The 12,044-nt window shown below is 51.5% G+C and overlaps 3 protein-coding genes across 3 annotated transcripts; 1 reads left to right on the forward strand and 2 right to left on the reverse strand.

Annotated features, from left to right (window-relative positions):
- Positions 1-1,098: 1,098 nt before the first annotated feature.
- Positions 1,099-1,860, reverse strand: COL26b_011040 (uncharacterized protein; the record flags this gene model as incomplete). The annotated part of the gene is made up of 3 exons (XM_053183721.1): positions 1,099-1,179; positions 1,228-1,794; positions 1,846-1,860. The coding sequence occupies 3 exons, from the start codon at positions 1,858-1,860 to the stop codon at positions 1,099-1,101; spliced, it is 663 nt and encodes a 220-aa protein (XP_053032358.1).
- Positions 1,861-5,437: 3,577 nt separating this feature from the next.
- On the forward strand, positions 5,438-5,860 carry COL26b_011041 (uncharacterized protein; the record flags this gene model as incomplete). The annotated part of the gene is made up of 1 exon (XM_053183722.1): positions 5,438-5,860. One exon carries the CDS (start codon positions 5,438-5,440, stop codon positions 5,858-5,860), a length of 423 nt encoding a protein of 140 aa, XP_053032359.1.
- Positions 5,861-6,655: 795 nt separating this feature from the next.
- Positions 6,656-7,197, reverse strand: COL26b_011042 (uncharacterized protein; the record flags this gene model as incomplete). The annotated part of the gene is made up of 2 exons (XM_053183723.1): positions 6,656-7,106; positions 7,169-7,197. 2 exons carry the CDS (start codon positions 7,195-7,197, stop codon positions 6,656-6,658), a joined length of 480 nt encoding a protein of 159 aa, XP_053032360.1.
- Between the last annotated feature and the right edge of the window lie 4,847 nt (positions 7,198-12,044).

Below are 12,044 nucleotides of genomic sequence, written 5' to 3' on the forward strand. Positions count from 1 at the left end.
GGGGCGCTGTAGCTGCCTCGGTCAGCACACCTGGAACTGCGCGCACTTGGCCATCCTGAAGGACGCCAAGCACTTCCCGTCCATCGTGGGGTTTTCGCAGGGGGCCCTAACACCCAGGGGCCAATGCTCCGGGGGTCGGACGAGTCTCAGACCAGACGAACCTCATTGCGACGCTGTCAGTCCGACGACAGCGTCGCCATTCTTTTCTCCTGTCTTCTGTTCTTGTTTCCGTCTATTCTGGCCCGATGGCCGTGACGGCTGGCGGATGATTGAGACATTGGCGTCCCTCTCCTTGGTGACCGGGACCTGCTGCTGGAGACATCCGGATTCCTCGCCCTCGGCCCGACGCTTCATGGGAATTCTCCTTCCATTTGTTCTTTGCCATGTCGCAAGGTGCTGACATAACCCTCTCTCTGATTTTTGCTTGCTTTAAATGTGCTTGCCCAGCCACAATCTGCCGTTTGAATATCGCACACGGACACGATGGAGTCATGCAACTCGGGAACCCCCAGCCACTCTCCGCCCTACGTCCGTCGTCAACCCCATCTTTCCTACTGCAGGGAACCTGGAAACGAAACTTCGCTGTCCTTTCCATGTACGGAAACTGCACGCTGAATCGTTTCTGAAATCCATATCGCATATGCTATTGCTGGACACGAATGCATTACTACATGCAGAAGCCGTTCGCATGTATTCTGACCTGGGATAACCGCCCATGCGCAGCTGCGAACCCGCCGCCCACAAACCCATTCAATAAATGCCATCTCTAATCCTTCCTTTTTGACACCTGTCAGGCGAGTCTTGTCCTCGGTATACGATCCGGCTGGCGTACTCGTTCCGAGTTGCCCGTTGTCGCCGAGGCGACGTTACCGAATACTATCCAGGCAATCCCATCTTCGCGTCGGCGGGTATCTTTGTCATAATATTCGTCATCGCTTGACGTACAGCTAGGGATAATGCCACTCCATGTCGAAGCCATGGCGATACTATCGAGTACATCTCCGTTTGTTCCTGGCCGAGAAGTGATGGGAATGTGTTTCAGCGTGGTGCTCGCGATGACGACCTGCAACCAAGTAACTTTGCAGGTTCTTTGGAGAGCTAGTCCAACGACTTTTGGCGCTTCTTTTGATCCGGAATCCTCATGAACACCTTTTTCGGACTTGCTGGCTTCTCGGGCTCCTAGGATGGTTGTGCCGTTGCTCGTTTGTTCGTGGTCGCTGAACAGACTTGCTTTGAGCTTGTCTTTTTAACGGACAAGGGGTCGTCTTCAATTCCTTCCGCTCGCCGCTTCGTCCCTTGCTTCTTTCGATGTCCACGAATGGAGACGGTCGACCGCAGGAGTTCGTCGAGACTCAACTGCGGTATGGCTGAAGTGGAAGTCTTGCAGCCGGCACTCATGTCGTCGCTGGTCTGCACGGACTTCTGCGTATGTATGTTGCGAATCTCGACAGCCTCGGGAGGCGATTCTGTCGCGTCGTTATATCCCCGAGCAGAGTCCTCCTCGTCATCGTCAATGTAAATCACCTTCGACGGCCTCCATTTTCGTGCCAGCTGCTCCTTCTGCTGGGCGATCTTATCGATCAAAGCGTACTGTGCCCGCACGCCCTCAAACTTGGCCCAGTATTCCTTGGATTCGTCGTCGTTCTCTGCCAGCCGAACCTTTTCTTTCGAGGCAGTCCATGCCGACGTCAAGGCGTTGTGAGACTTTTCGGCGAGGAGCCAGGCCTCAATTGCGATGTCTTTCTCGCGGGCATTGAGAGACGTGGCACACGTCAAAGCCTTGTAGATTAGGTTCTGGCGGCTCAATTAGCCTTGGAGAATGGAAGCCTTTTATGGTCCACTTACATCTCGATCAGGCATTTTCGCGGATGCTGATCACGATCCGACGCCACGCGGTGGTAATCAGGACGCGCGTAGAGGTCGAGAGGTTTCGTTGACACGTCCGCTAGGGGAAAAAACAAAAGAAGGTGAAGACTTTCAGTGTGCCTGAGTTCATTTTCGGAAGGAAGGAAGTGAGGGGGCGGCGGGTAATTCGTCACCAAGACATCTGGCGGGTAGGCACGCATTAAGGAAGCCACTGCCGCGAGGATGACATCGCAAAATAGGAAAAAAAGCAAAAGGCTCTGATTGCAAGTTGAGGTGCCATTCACGCCAATGTGCTAATTGTACATAGGGTAAAGAAAGACAGGGCACCTCATGAGCTAAAGTGAAGATTACTACTTCCTTCCTCGTCCGAGTCAATCGCTGCCATAGCACAGCAACATTGCACGGAGACTGATTCCGGATGGTCTGAAGAGAAGAGCTGCTTATTAACACGCGCGCGGTGGAAAGTGCAGTCCTTTGGGTACCATGCTTTTCATTTGTCAACTACCGTACTAACTTATGGAGGTCGTGATCCACACACCCCTGTTCACGGGTTGTCCAAATCTTCTTGGCAGAACCGACTGACAGCCAAGGCCCTGTCTACAGTGGCTATACGAATTACGAGGTCAACAAGTCGATGAGTATTGAACCACGTACCACATTACTACAACCCGTGGCGCGTTGTCAACTAGCAAGCTCTGTCTTCTTGGAAGTGTTGCTTCATATTTTGCCTGGATTTATCGTTCGATAACTAAAGCGTAGACAGCGGACCATCGAATTGTCGACAACTATCCCTGACTATCTATGCTTCTACACGACGAAAGTGGCTGCTTCATAGAGCCGCTCAACATAACTAATGTGGGACAAAGAGATGGTTCGACCAGGTCTGCATACCCCGTCTCCTGCATTGCATACAGAAAGCATTTTCCAGCCGGGAACACCTTCAGGAATCTGAGGATAAAGGGGATCGCCAAAAGTAACCACAGCATCAATTTCCTCGAGATTCGTACCCTTCAGTTCCTTCAGAGCGTTGTGTACGAGCTGGGCTCCTTGTGAATACCCAGATACGACAACCTTCGCTCTAGGACATTGGTTTTGGACCTCCAAGATTGTGTCCGCCCTGCCATGTACCCTGTCAGCGGCTAATCAGTCTATCGCGGTTAGACCCTCACATACATTTTTTGAGACCCTTCTGGGTCCCCTCCAAGTTGATAGCCCGTCATGTTCGCGGCGTATTCGACGCCCTGCATCTCGATAGTGAGGCCTGAGATAGATAGCTCTCGGAGCACCTGCAGGAAAGGCGCCCCCACGAGAACGCCGACGTTGCCGATTTCGTACGTACCGCGGGCGAATACTACCATGATGTCGGCGCAGCGTTTTCCTTGAAGGCTGTTTTCTTCCACAGAGAGACTGAAGTTACCCGCAATCTGAGCCCACGCTTGGTCCATACCAGTTGTGTTGAATGAAAGCATCTGGTTAGCTGGGAAGAAGTCCTCGATCATGGTAATCATGCCTCCAACATCAAAGCGAGGCTTCGGAGGAAGGCTATGTGATATAGATGCCGCAACGGCATAGAGACAACTGAGCAGAAACACCTTCATGATTGTCGATAGATGAATGTATTTTGATGTAAATTCTTGATGAGTCGAGAAGAATGTGTTTGTGTATAGTGAAAACAGCAAATTGGCGGGACTTTTATATCTGTTCGATGCCAGTATCAAGACCGAAACCGAGATTTACATCTCCCAATCGCGATACCTCATCGCAATACCTCCAGCGAACAGGAAACCTACCATGTCGCTCCACATTACGAAATATCCCAGCTATCCACATCACTTATAAATCAAAACCCCTGCATGTCTCCCGTTGCACGCACTAAAGTCTTGGCAAGATCAACGATTACTTTCGACCTCCCACGTACAGAATGCCAGATTCGACCAAGTGACTTTGGGCTAGAGCAATAGTGTTCAAGGTCGGCACACAAGAAACGCACTCCTTCATTATGTGATAAATCTGGCAAATATTTCCCTCCGTTTGCAACAGCATAGTAAAGGAATCCGTTCTTTCCAATCAGCGAAGAAAAAACCATCCTTTCTGCAGCGGTAAGCCGACATTATCCCGCTGTCATACCGCAGAACATGTCGCTGGTCTGCAAATCATCCTGGTCGACGGAAAGCTAGGCTGCAACAGAAGGCCTGAGGATCTATTCACACATCACTCGAGTACTTCCACAACGGGTATTGTTTACATAGAATTGAATAAAGTTGGGTAAAATTCGCGCACATATCAAGTCACAATATGAGAGCATGAAGCAGAAAAAGCATTAACAAAGGGCGTCGTGTCCCCGGCGTCAGCATGTCGATAGATGTTATTTGTTCGTGCCAAGCTGCTCAAAGTGCGAGTCTTTCAAGCCCTCAATTCATTTCCTGCCCCCTGGAAGCGCCTATTCCGGTGTCGGAACGTGTTGATGAGCCGATTGGCGATGCAACTCGGGGCCACCAAAACTCGGTATACCCAACCGTACCTCTCTTCGTGGGCATGAACTCGGCTGAAGTAAATCAAGCACAGCAAGACCTTTCGCCGACGCACTGCTCAAGGGTGGAGAGCCTGGTGAGGCTGCTGTTCGGAGTTCCCTGCTGTTCCTCAACATCGTGGGCTGGGATACCTTCCTCAGAAACGTCCAGGTTAATGAAATCTTGACAGTACGATCGGACGAAAGATATTAGAACTACTTCTCAATGGATTTTCAAGCGAAAGACATCTTTGGAGACGTCAGTGGAGACCCGGAGTACAAAACGTGAACTTATGATGGCTGTTGGGCATTTGGCAGCCCGACTCGCGCAAGGTCTTCCGCTGCAAGCACGACGGCCAGGATTGGGCCGAATCCATCGCCTTTGCTGATGTCGACTTCAATGAGCCAAATTTCATTCACGTTCGATACTGGGCCAACTTCGTGGCCCACGCGCAAATAGAAAGCCACAGCTTCGCATACGACTATCCCGAGCATTTGTCCGCACGACCGAAGCCCTCTTCTGCCCATTTCTATGGCGCGCTATTGCGCTTTGGCGCATATTAGGTAGACTATCTCGCTGATGGCGTTAAACTTGTGCTGCCTCACTCCAGATGGGTCGACCTGACCACACACGCCTTCGGTAGAGAACCGCGGTGCATATTCGAAATACGGCGCCTACGACCGAGCAGACCATACTTGAGGTCCGAGATTGACACCTTTTAAGACACCTTAACCGATTTCCTCTACGCCAGCCTCCTCTGGACCCGTTTCGACCAAGCTTGTGCCGTTCTAGATAACTTTTTGCATGGCGTCGTATCCGACGCGGGCAATATCGACGAGATCCTGGCATGTGCAAATATCCTCATCGTCCGTTGCGATGAGAGTCTGTCACTGGGCACCTCCGATTCTTCTTACGGCCTGATACCTGTCTGGAGCAGGTTTAAGCCCGTCATAACCCACCCGACCTATCGCGCACTCGCAGAGCTCCTTCGAGCAGCCGTCTTGCTTATCGAGCTAGTGAACACCATCACGCACCCCGTGAAAGCCAGCCACTCCACCTCCATGAGCATCCCCGCCGACGTCTTGGTACACAAGCCGGAAAGCCGCGACTTCCTGGGCTTCATCGGCTCCGGCTACGCTATGGACCTCCTCTTGGCCGGCCGGACCGACGAGTTCGTCCTCTTCCTGTGTGCCCACCACTACTATATCCACAACCGCGGCAACTGGATCGCCAGCGAGGTTTTCTACACCACCGGCGCTGGCGGGCTCTTCTGCTGGCCCGCCGCCTTCGGCATGCCCCTGATCATGCGCGCCGCACTCGTCCTGGAGCACCCCGACGACGACGTCTGTTACCTCGCCCGCGTGCTGCCGCGCGCCTGGGTCGCGACGGGCGATAAGGTCAGCGTCCGCGGAGCGCCGACGCGGTGGGAGCGTTCCTTCGGAGGTCCGCGTCAAGTTGCGCGTTCCGGCTGGAGAAAGCCTTGAAAACGTCACTGTCGACGGCGGTCCAGCGGCGGAGGTGGTGGGAGAAGAAGTTGTGCTGCGGATGGGAGCTGACGTGAAGAACGTGACTGTCCTTGGATAGTTCTAGGCTTTTCCCCTTGGTGCTTATGTTTAAGCCTGGTAAAGGCAATGTGCGCCAGGATGTTGGCGAGAGTTTGATATATCAGAAACAGATACTTTCATTAGATGATATGGGCGTGCCTGACTTTTTGCTCCATGGGCTGTTCTGGTATATTAAGTTCAATAGGGACAAGCAAGCAATCACTTTGAATGCTACTTATATGGAGAAATTTCGGACCTTCGCAAGTGCAAGATAATATTCAGGCAAGGCTTTAAGAACCCAAGAGCAAGAATTCCAGCCCTGAACTGCAGTGGCAACATTCAAGACTCGGGGATGGGCAGGTTGTGAACGGGTTGGTTGCATACATGGCTGGAATTCTCCCTCTCTCTCCTCTCTCTGTCTTATTCTATCATTCCGTCTAAAAGCAGGTAAATGGTCGCAAGTGCCACAAATTCCAGCTGTCTGTATTATCTCTCAGAAAATCTTTTGATGAGGTAGCTGAGATTGAGTATCCCGGCCAACTTCGTTGATGTCCGTTGGATCGCGCCCCAAGACGATGTCCATAGTAACACCGGCTTGAATCACCGCAAGGGCACATGTGACGATGCCACATATTTGTGTAACCATTGGTGAATAATCTGCCTGGATCGCGTAAATGGTAGGCAGAGCTGCGAGGACTTGCGGACCAGCATAGCAAAGCGGTAAAATCGGAGGAATCAAGCAACATCTCCACCCTTCAAGCAGGTGGCGGTACCTGTAAGTGATGGAGAGACGTTGCAAAAGGCCCACCAGCAAGGGAAAACGTTGAAGACCAGCGGCTGGTGGTCGTAGTAGGTGTAGATGCCACCGTACATGAGCATGCATTCTTCGAGGATGATGTCCAGCAGCCCCGCAAAGCCGAGAAGAGCCCATAACGTTCCGGTTCGGATGTTACGCTGCAACGCGCCGAAGATGCCGCAGCTGAGAACCGCGCCGTAAGACCACCAAATAATGCCGACGTATACGTCGAAATCACGGCCAAGGAGGGTGAACATGAGTTTTCTGGGATCGTGGGACGTGGTCCAGTAGACGTTGGCCAAATAGCAGTTGATTGCTTCGACAAGGACAAACGTAGCAGATCCGATTGTCAAGGCTGCAGGGACTGTTGAGCCCCAGCGCTTGCTTTCTCTACGACGAATGCCCACGAAAGTGAATGATATAGCGAAGAGGATGATCGAAACAACCCGGACGTGATGCGGGTCTTGAGGAAAGTCGCCATTGGGTGGTGGGACGGTGCGATATGTGGGATCCAATGTTAACTTTGAGTAGGCATTTTGAGCTACCGAGCTTGTTACCAGGCCGAGACCAAAGATCGATAAGAGATTGCGACGAAGCATCGGAAAAGATATACAAGGAATCAATGTGGCGGTGATTAAAGAGAAAAGAATTCAGGACTAATAGCTGTTGAATAATGATGGCTACTTACAACCCAGCCGAGATAAGTATGGCACGATGCGGCTCATCAGGTTTGGGTTGAAGTTCCATTTAGGGAAGGTCGGAACCGATGAAATGACATATGGCTGATGAAAACCCATCGGCGTCGCAGCTAACGAGCCCGGAGGTGGGATTTGTCCGGCCCTAGGACCGGAGAAGTGGGGCCGGCCGGGATTATTCGACATCTGTCGGACGACAACGTCCGCACTCCTTTATCACCGTCTTCTCCTCTTTTTTTTCCTTATGACGTAACCTATAGGAAGGTTCAGTTGTATTTTATTTTGTGATTGCCTAACTATTCTAAGAAGCTGGCCTGCCACAGCTCGAGTTTGAGCGACTGGAAATATTGGTCAACAACGCTGCAATTATTTTAATGGAACACCCGTCTGATTACCACGGCTGCTTTCCGTCATGTCCTAGAAACAAACGTCATAGAAACCCTGGACACAACTAAGGCTTGCTTAAGTGTGTTGCGACAAGCTGCAAATAGACCCTCGCGTCTTATCTTCGTCAGCTCCAGGATGGCATCCGTCACCCACGCCAGCGACAAGTCCTCGCTCTTATAGCCCCCGCGGGACAAAGTACAGAGTTACTAAAGCCGCAGTCAACATGCTTATGCCGATGTATGTAGCCTGGATAAAGCCAGGAGGCTTTCTGGTCTTCAGTGCTGTTACGGGTCTTTGCGCGACCGGCTTTTCTGGCGAACCTGAGTCTCTGCGCAATCGGGGTGCCGGGACACCAGCTAATGACGGCAATCGAACTGCCACTATCATTAAGGGCCATAAGGGTACAGATGCTGGCAAGGTTTGGGGAGAATATGGAGTCTGTCCCTGATAAAAGCGATGCCGGTCGCACTTCTCGAAACTCCATGAAGAAAGTTGACCAGATCGATTGCACTTGCGATAATACTGTTGTATCATTGATGAGATGCGCATCAGAATAACCGAACGCGAACTAGTATGAGACCCAAATGCCTCAGATGTTAAAGATACCACTTGCCAGCCTAGTCTTACGTGCGGTACTAGTTGTCTCGAGGTATGAAGATGCTCTCGGGTAGAAGACTGTAGATAATGTTATACAGCTAGTGGTTGGACACGGTAGTACTAATAAGTTACCACTGGAATGAAGGGCAATTGGCTGGGACCATTGGTTGACTCTTGTTCGGGCCAGTATGCAGGAGAGTTTCGGGTTTCGGCCGGCAGGTACCACCTCTCTCATTGTTTCCAGATGAATTGGCCGTGACCGTGTTCCCAGCGTATTTGGGGAATTGTGGCCGATGAAACCCGAAGTTTCGGACCTTTGATGGCGCCCGAACGCCGGTTTTGCCTCCCACATCTCGGAACTAATCTACGGCATCCTACGCCTGAAATCCCTCGGAAAGAAATTAGATCTGTGTTCCGAGAACCTCGAATTCGGCCATGTTAGCGTTAGCGGTTGTAATGGCTTTGTTACATGCTGCCTCTATTATCCATGCCGAGGTCGTTATATCTCTAGTGACATCGGCAAACCCCACCCGGACTCCTAATGTTTACCGTGATGCTGCTTTGATCATCAAGCCACTCATAAAATAACTTGCACGGACTGCACCCTGGGATTTCGAGACGGATCAAGTTGACGGAAAACCTAACGGTCGACGATGAGGTATCTAGCTCTGAATCCAATAAAGCCTTGGAGCCTGTTCCATGTGAGTTCGAACGCTCCGACCTGGGCCATGTCCTGCTGAACTGAGGTCCTTCCCGCCGTGCAGATGATGCAACCTGGCGTTGCAGCCGGCGTAATTTTAGTGGCTCAGTGTTGATCTGATCTGCACTCCACAACTCTAACATGATGAAGCCGGGGACACCCGCCCCTAGTAGCATGGGGCATGAGGCAGTTGGTGTCCAGTTGGTGTCCGGGGAAGGCGGCTTTCCTCTAGAGGGCCCGTAAATAACCTTGATCCCCTCCCCGTTCTCATTCTCCACGGCCGAGCCGTAGTGATTGCATTTCGTGCCGTAACCACAGCTGTCATGTCCAACCGGAATGCAAAGAGCAACACTTATTGTGAAATTTGCGATACGTCCTTCAATCGACGCGAGCATTATCAGCGTCATCTACGTACTCACGCCAACGAGAGACCGTTTGCATGCTCTGAGTGCGGACAGAGCTTTGGGAGAGTGTATGTATCAGGCGATTTTCTCAGTCTTTCATGTTTTCTTGCTTCAGAGTGATAGATCAATGACAATTCCCTGACCTCATGTCGGCAGAGACTCGCTTTCTCGTCACCACACTACGATCCATCTGGGCGGTGATCGCCAGAATCATAGCGATCGAGACAATCGCCGCGTCTCGCAAGCATGCAAGTCTTGTAATGCGTCAAAGATTCGCTGCGATGGGCAACTACCATGTGAAAGATGCCGCCGGAGCAAGAACGACTGCTTCTACGAGCCTCTCGGAAAGAGGCGTGCGTCGGAGGCCCACTCGAACAGACCCGGTTCGAAACAACCACGAATTAACAACGAGGATGACAGCAGCAATAAGTCCAATGGCGACACCACAAACAACGGGATAGCTGATGACAGACACATTCCCCCGTCACCTCCAGTGACTGTTCCCGAAGACCGACCATTGGTCAGCAACTACATCGGAGATGGCCAGTCCACCAGATCAAGGGATCAGCCAGTGATTCTTGAAGAAACAGACGGTAGTCCCAACTTGAATTGCGCCAGTGGAGAAACGGATCCCGTTCGGTACCAAGAGCCCCCCATTCGATTCGATATGCTGCTCGAGGGAACGGGTCTGTTTCTAGACCTAGATACGGCCGACGCAGCACCTACGCCCTCGATTATGCTAGGCACCTATGATGAGCCAATCAACTGGCTCGATTATAATCCTGATCTCAACTTCCTTCCCTATATTATGCCAAGCAACCCGTCTGCTCAGATGGCCTTTGATAAGCAGATAGAGAGATCGACAGTCGCACCACCTCATATTACAGCCTCCCGAAATCCGCCTCCTTCAGACCAGATGATGGACCAAGGCGCAGTGACGGAGCTATACAGCCGTAGTCACACGCCCGCCATCGATCAAGATGCCGTCGAGCTCAAGCATTATCACCCCGTCTCAATTGAAATGGATGCCCCACTTGTGTTCCCTGACATGACCCAACTCGGAGCGCAAGATATTGACGAGGAAGACCTTGCCCACGTCGATGAGCTTCCACAAGAAGCCGTGGAAAGGGTCATTGACTACGCCACAGAGATGCAACGGAGACCGAGCTTCCCCCCTTTCATAGAGCTTCGCATCCCTCCCGGGCCGGTACTCAATGCTTGGATGCAGCTCTACTTTGAATTCTTCCATCCTGTGTTTCCCATCCTACACAAGCCTTCTTTTACAGCAAAAAAGCGTCACTGGCTTCTCATGTTTGCTGTAGCTGCAGTGGGTGCCCAGTTTTCAAACATTCCAGACGCCCGTCGATGTTCGAGGGCGATGCACGAACTGGTCCGTCGGCAGTCAGCTGCTATGGTAAGCTATCAACCGATTGATGCGCGTTGTGCATTCAGAGATTCTGACTAAAAGCAGTGCGAGAGGGAGAACTACATGAGCCGTGAACTGTGGATGCTTCAGACCATTGTCCTCAACCGCGTGGGTCTGATGTACGACGGCGACAGACGGTCTTTGGAGGTTGCAGAGATCACGCAAGCGCTGCCCATCACCCTAGCACGGCGGAAGGGGTTCTTCAATAACTTGTTGCCCATGCAGAAGTTTTCTCAGCTCCAATTGCCACTGACGCATAAATGGCAGATATGGGTCTTAGATGAGGAACGAAGACGGCTAGGATTCTCGGTTTGGGTTGGTAGCACCTCACATGCCGATTACATGCACGTCGACGACACTGACACCTAGTTTACTCAGCTTTTGGATGCTGCATTTGCTTCTGATTTCGAACTCAGTCGATTGGTGAGTGTATCGGAACTACAAATTCCCTTGCCGCAGCCCGATGATCGTTGGGCGGCTGCCAACGCACAAAGTTGGGCTGGGTTTTCCAACGTTCTCGGTAACGTTTCTTCGAATAGAAAACATTCAAGTGTCCAGAAAACTAACTTGTGATCTCAGAATACAATGGCTCGCATGGAGTGTTTACCATTGATCAGGTCGTGACGAATAACTGCTGGAAGTCTGCCTGGACAAAGACGAACACAATCGGCAAACAAGTTATCCTTCAACGACTGACAGACACCATATGCAGTCCGTATGTACCCACAGATACATCTTCCGCAGTCGAGATGTTGAACGATCTGCTTAATATGATTGAGAGCGCGCAAACTGCCCAAGCCGTCGATGAGCTCAAATCCGCCACTACTCACCAATTGATAGCCTTGACCGGGCTGATGTTTTACAACACCCCAAACTCCAAGCTGCTTCCAACCGTAGTCAAGTCTATCTATGGAAAGTTGAAAGACGAGGAGTGGACGCAAGCAGCTCAGCTATGGAAAGAATCAGGGAGAAAAGCTAGGTTGGCGTGCTATTTCGCCGCACGAGTTATACATGTAACGCGGTCGAGCCACTGTCCGCACTTTGGAGCACCAGTCTCGCTGCTGAGTGCCGTTTTCATTCTTTGGATCTACTCCAAGCTCGCTCAGAGATGCCCTGATG

The sequence above is a fragment of the Colletotrichum chrysophilum genome (assembly GCF_026319265.1).
Source record: "Colletotrichum chrysophilum strain AFK26 chromosome Unknown scaffold_127, whole genome shotgun sequence".
NCBI classification, from domain to species: domain Eukaryota; kingdom Fungi; phylum Ascomycota; class Sordariomycetes; order Glomerellales; family Glomerellaceae; genus Colletotrichum; species Colletotrichum chrysophilum.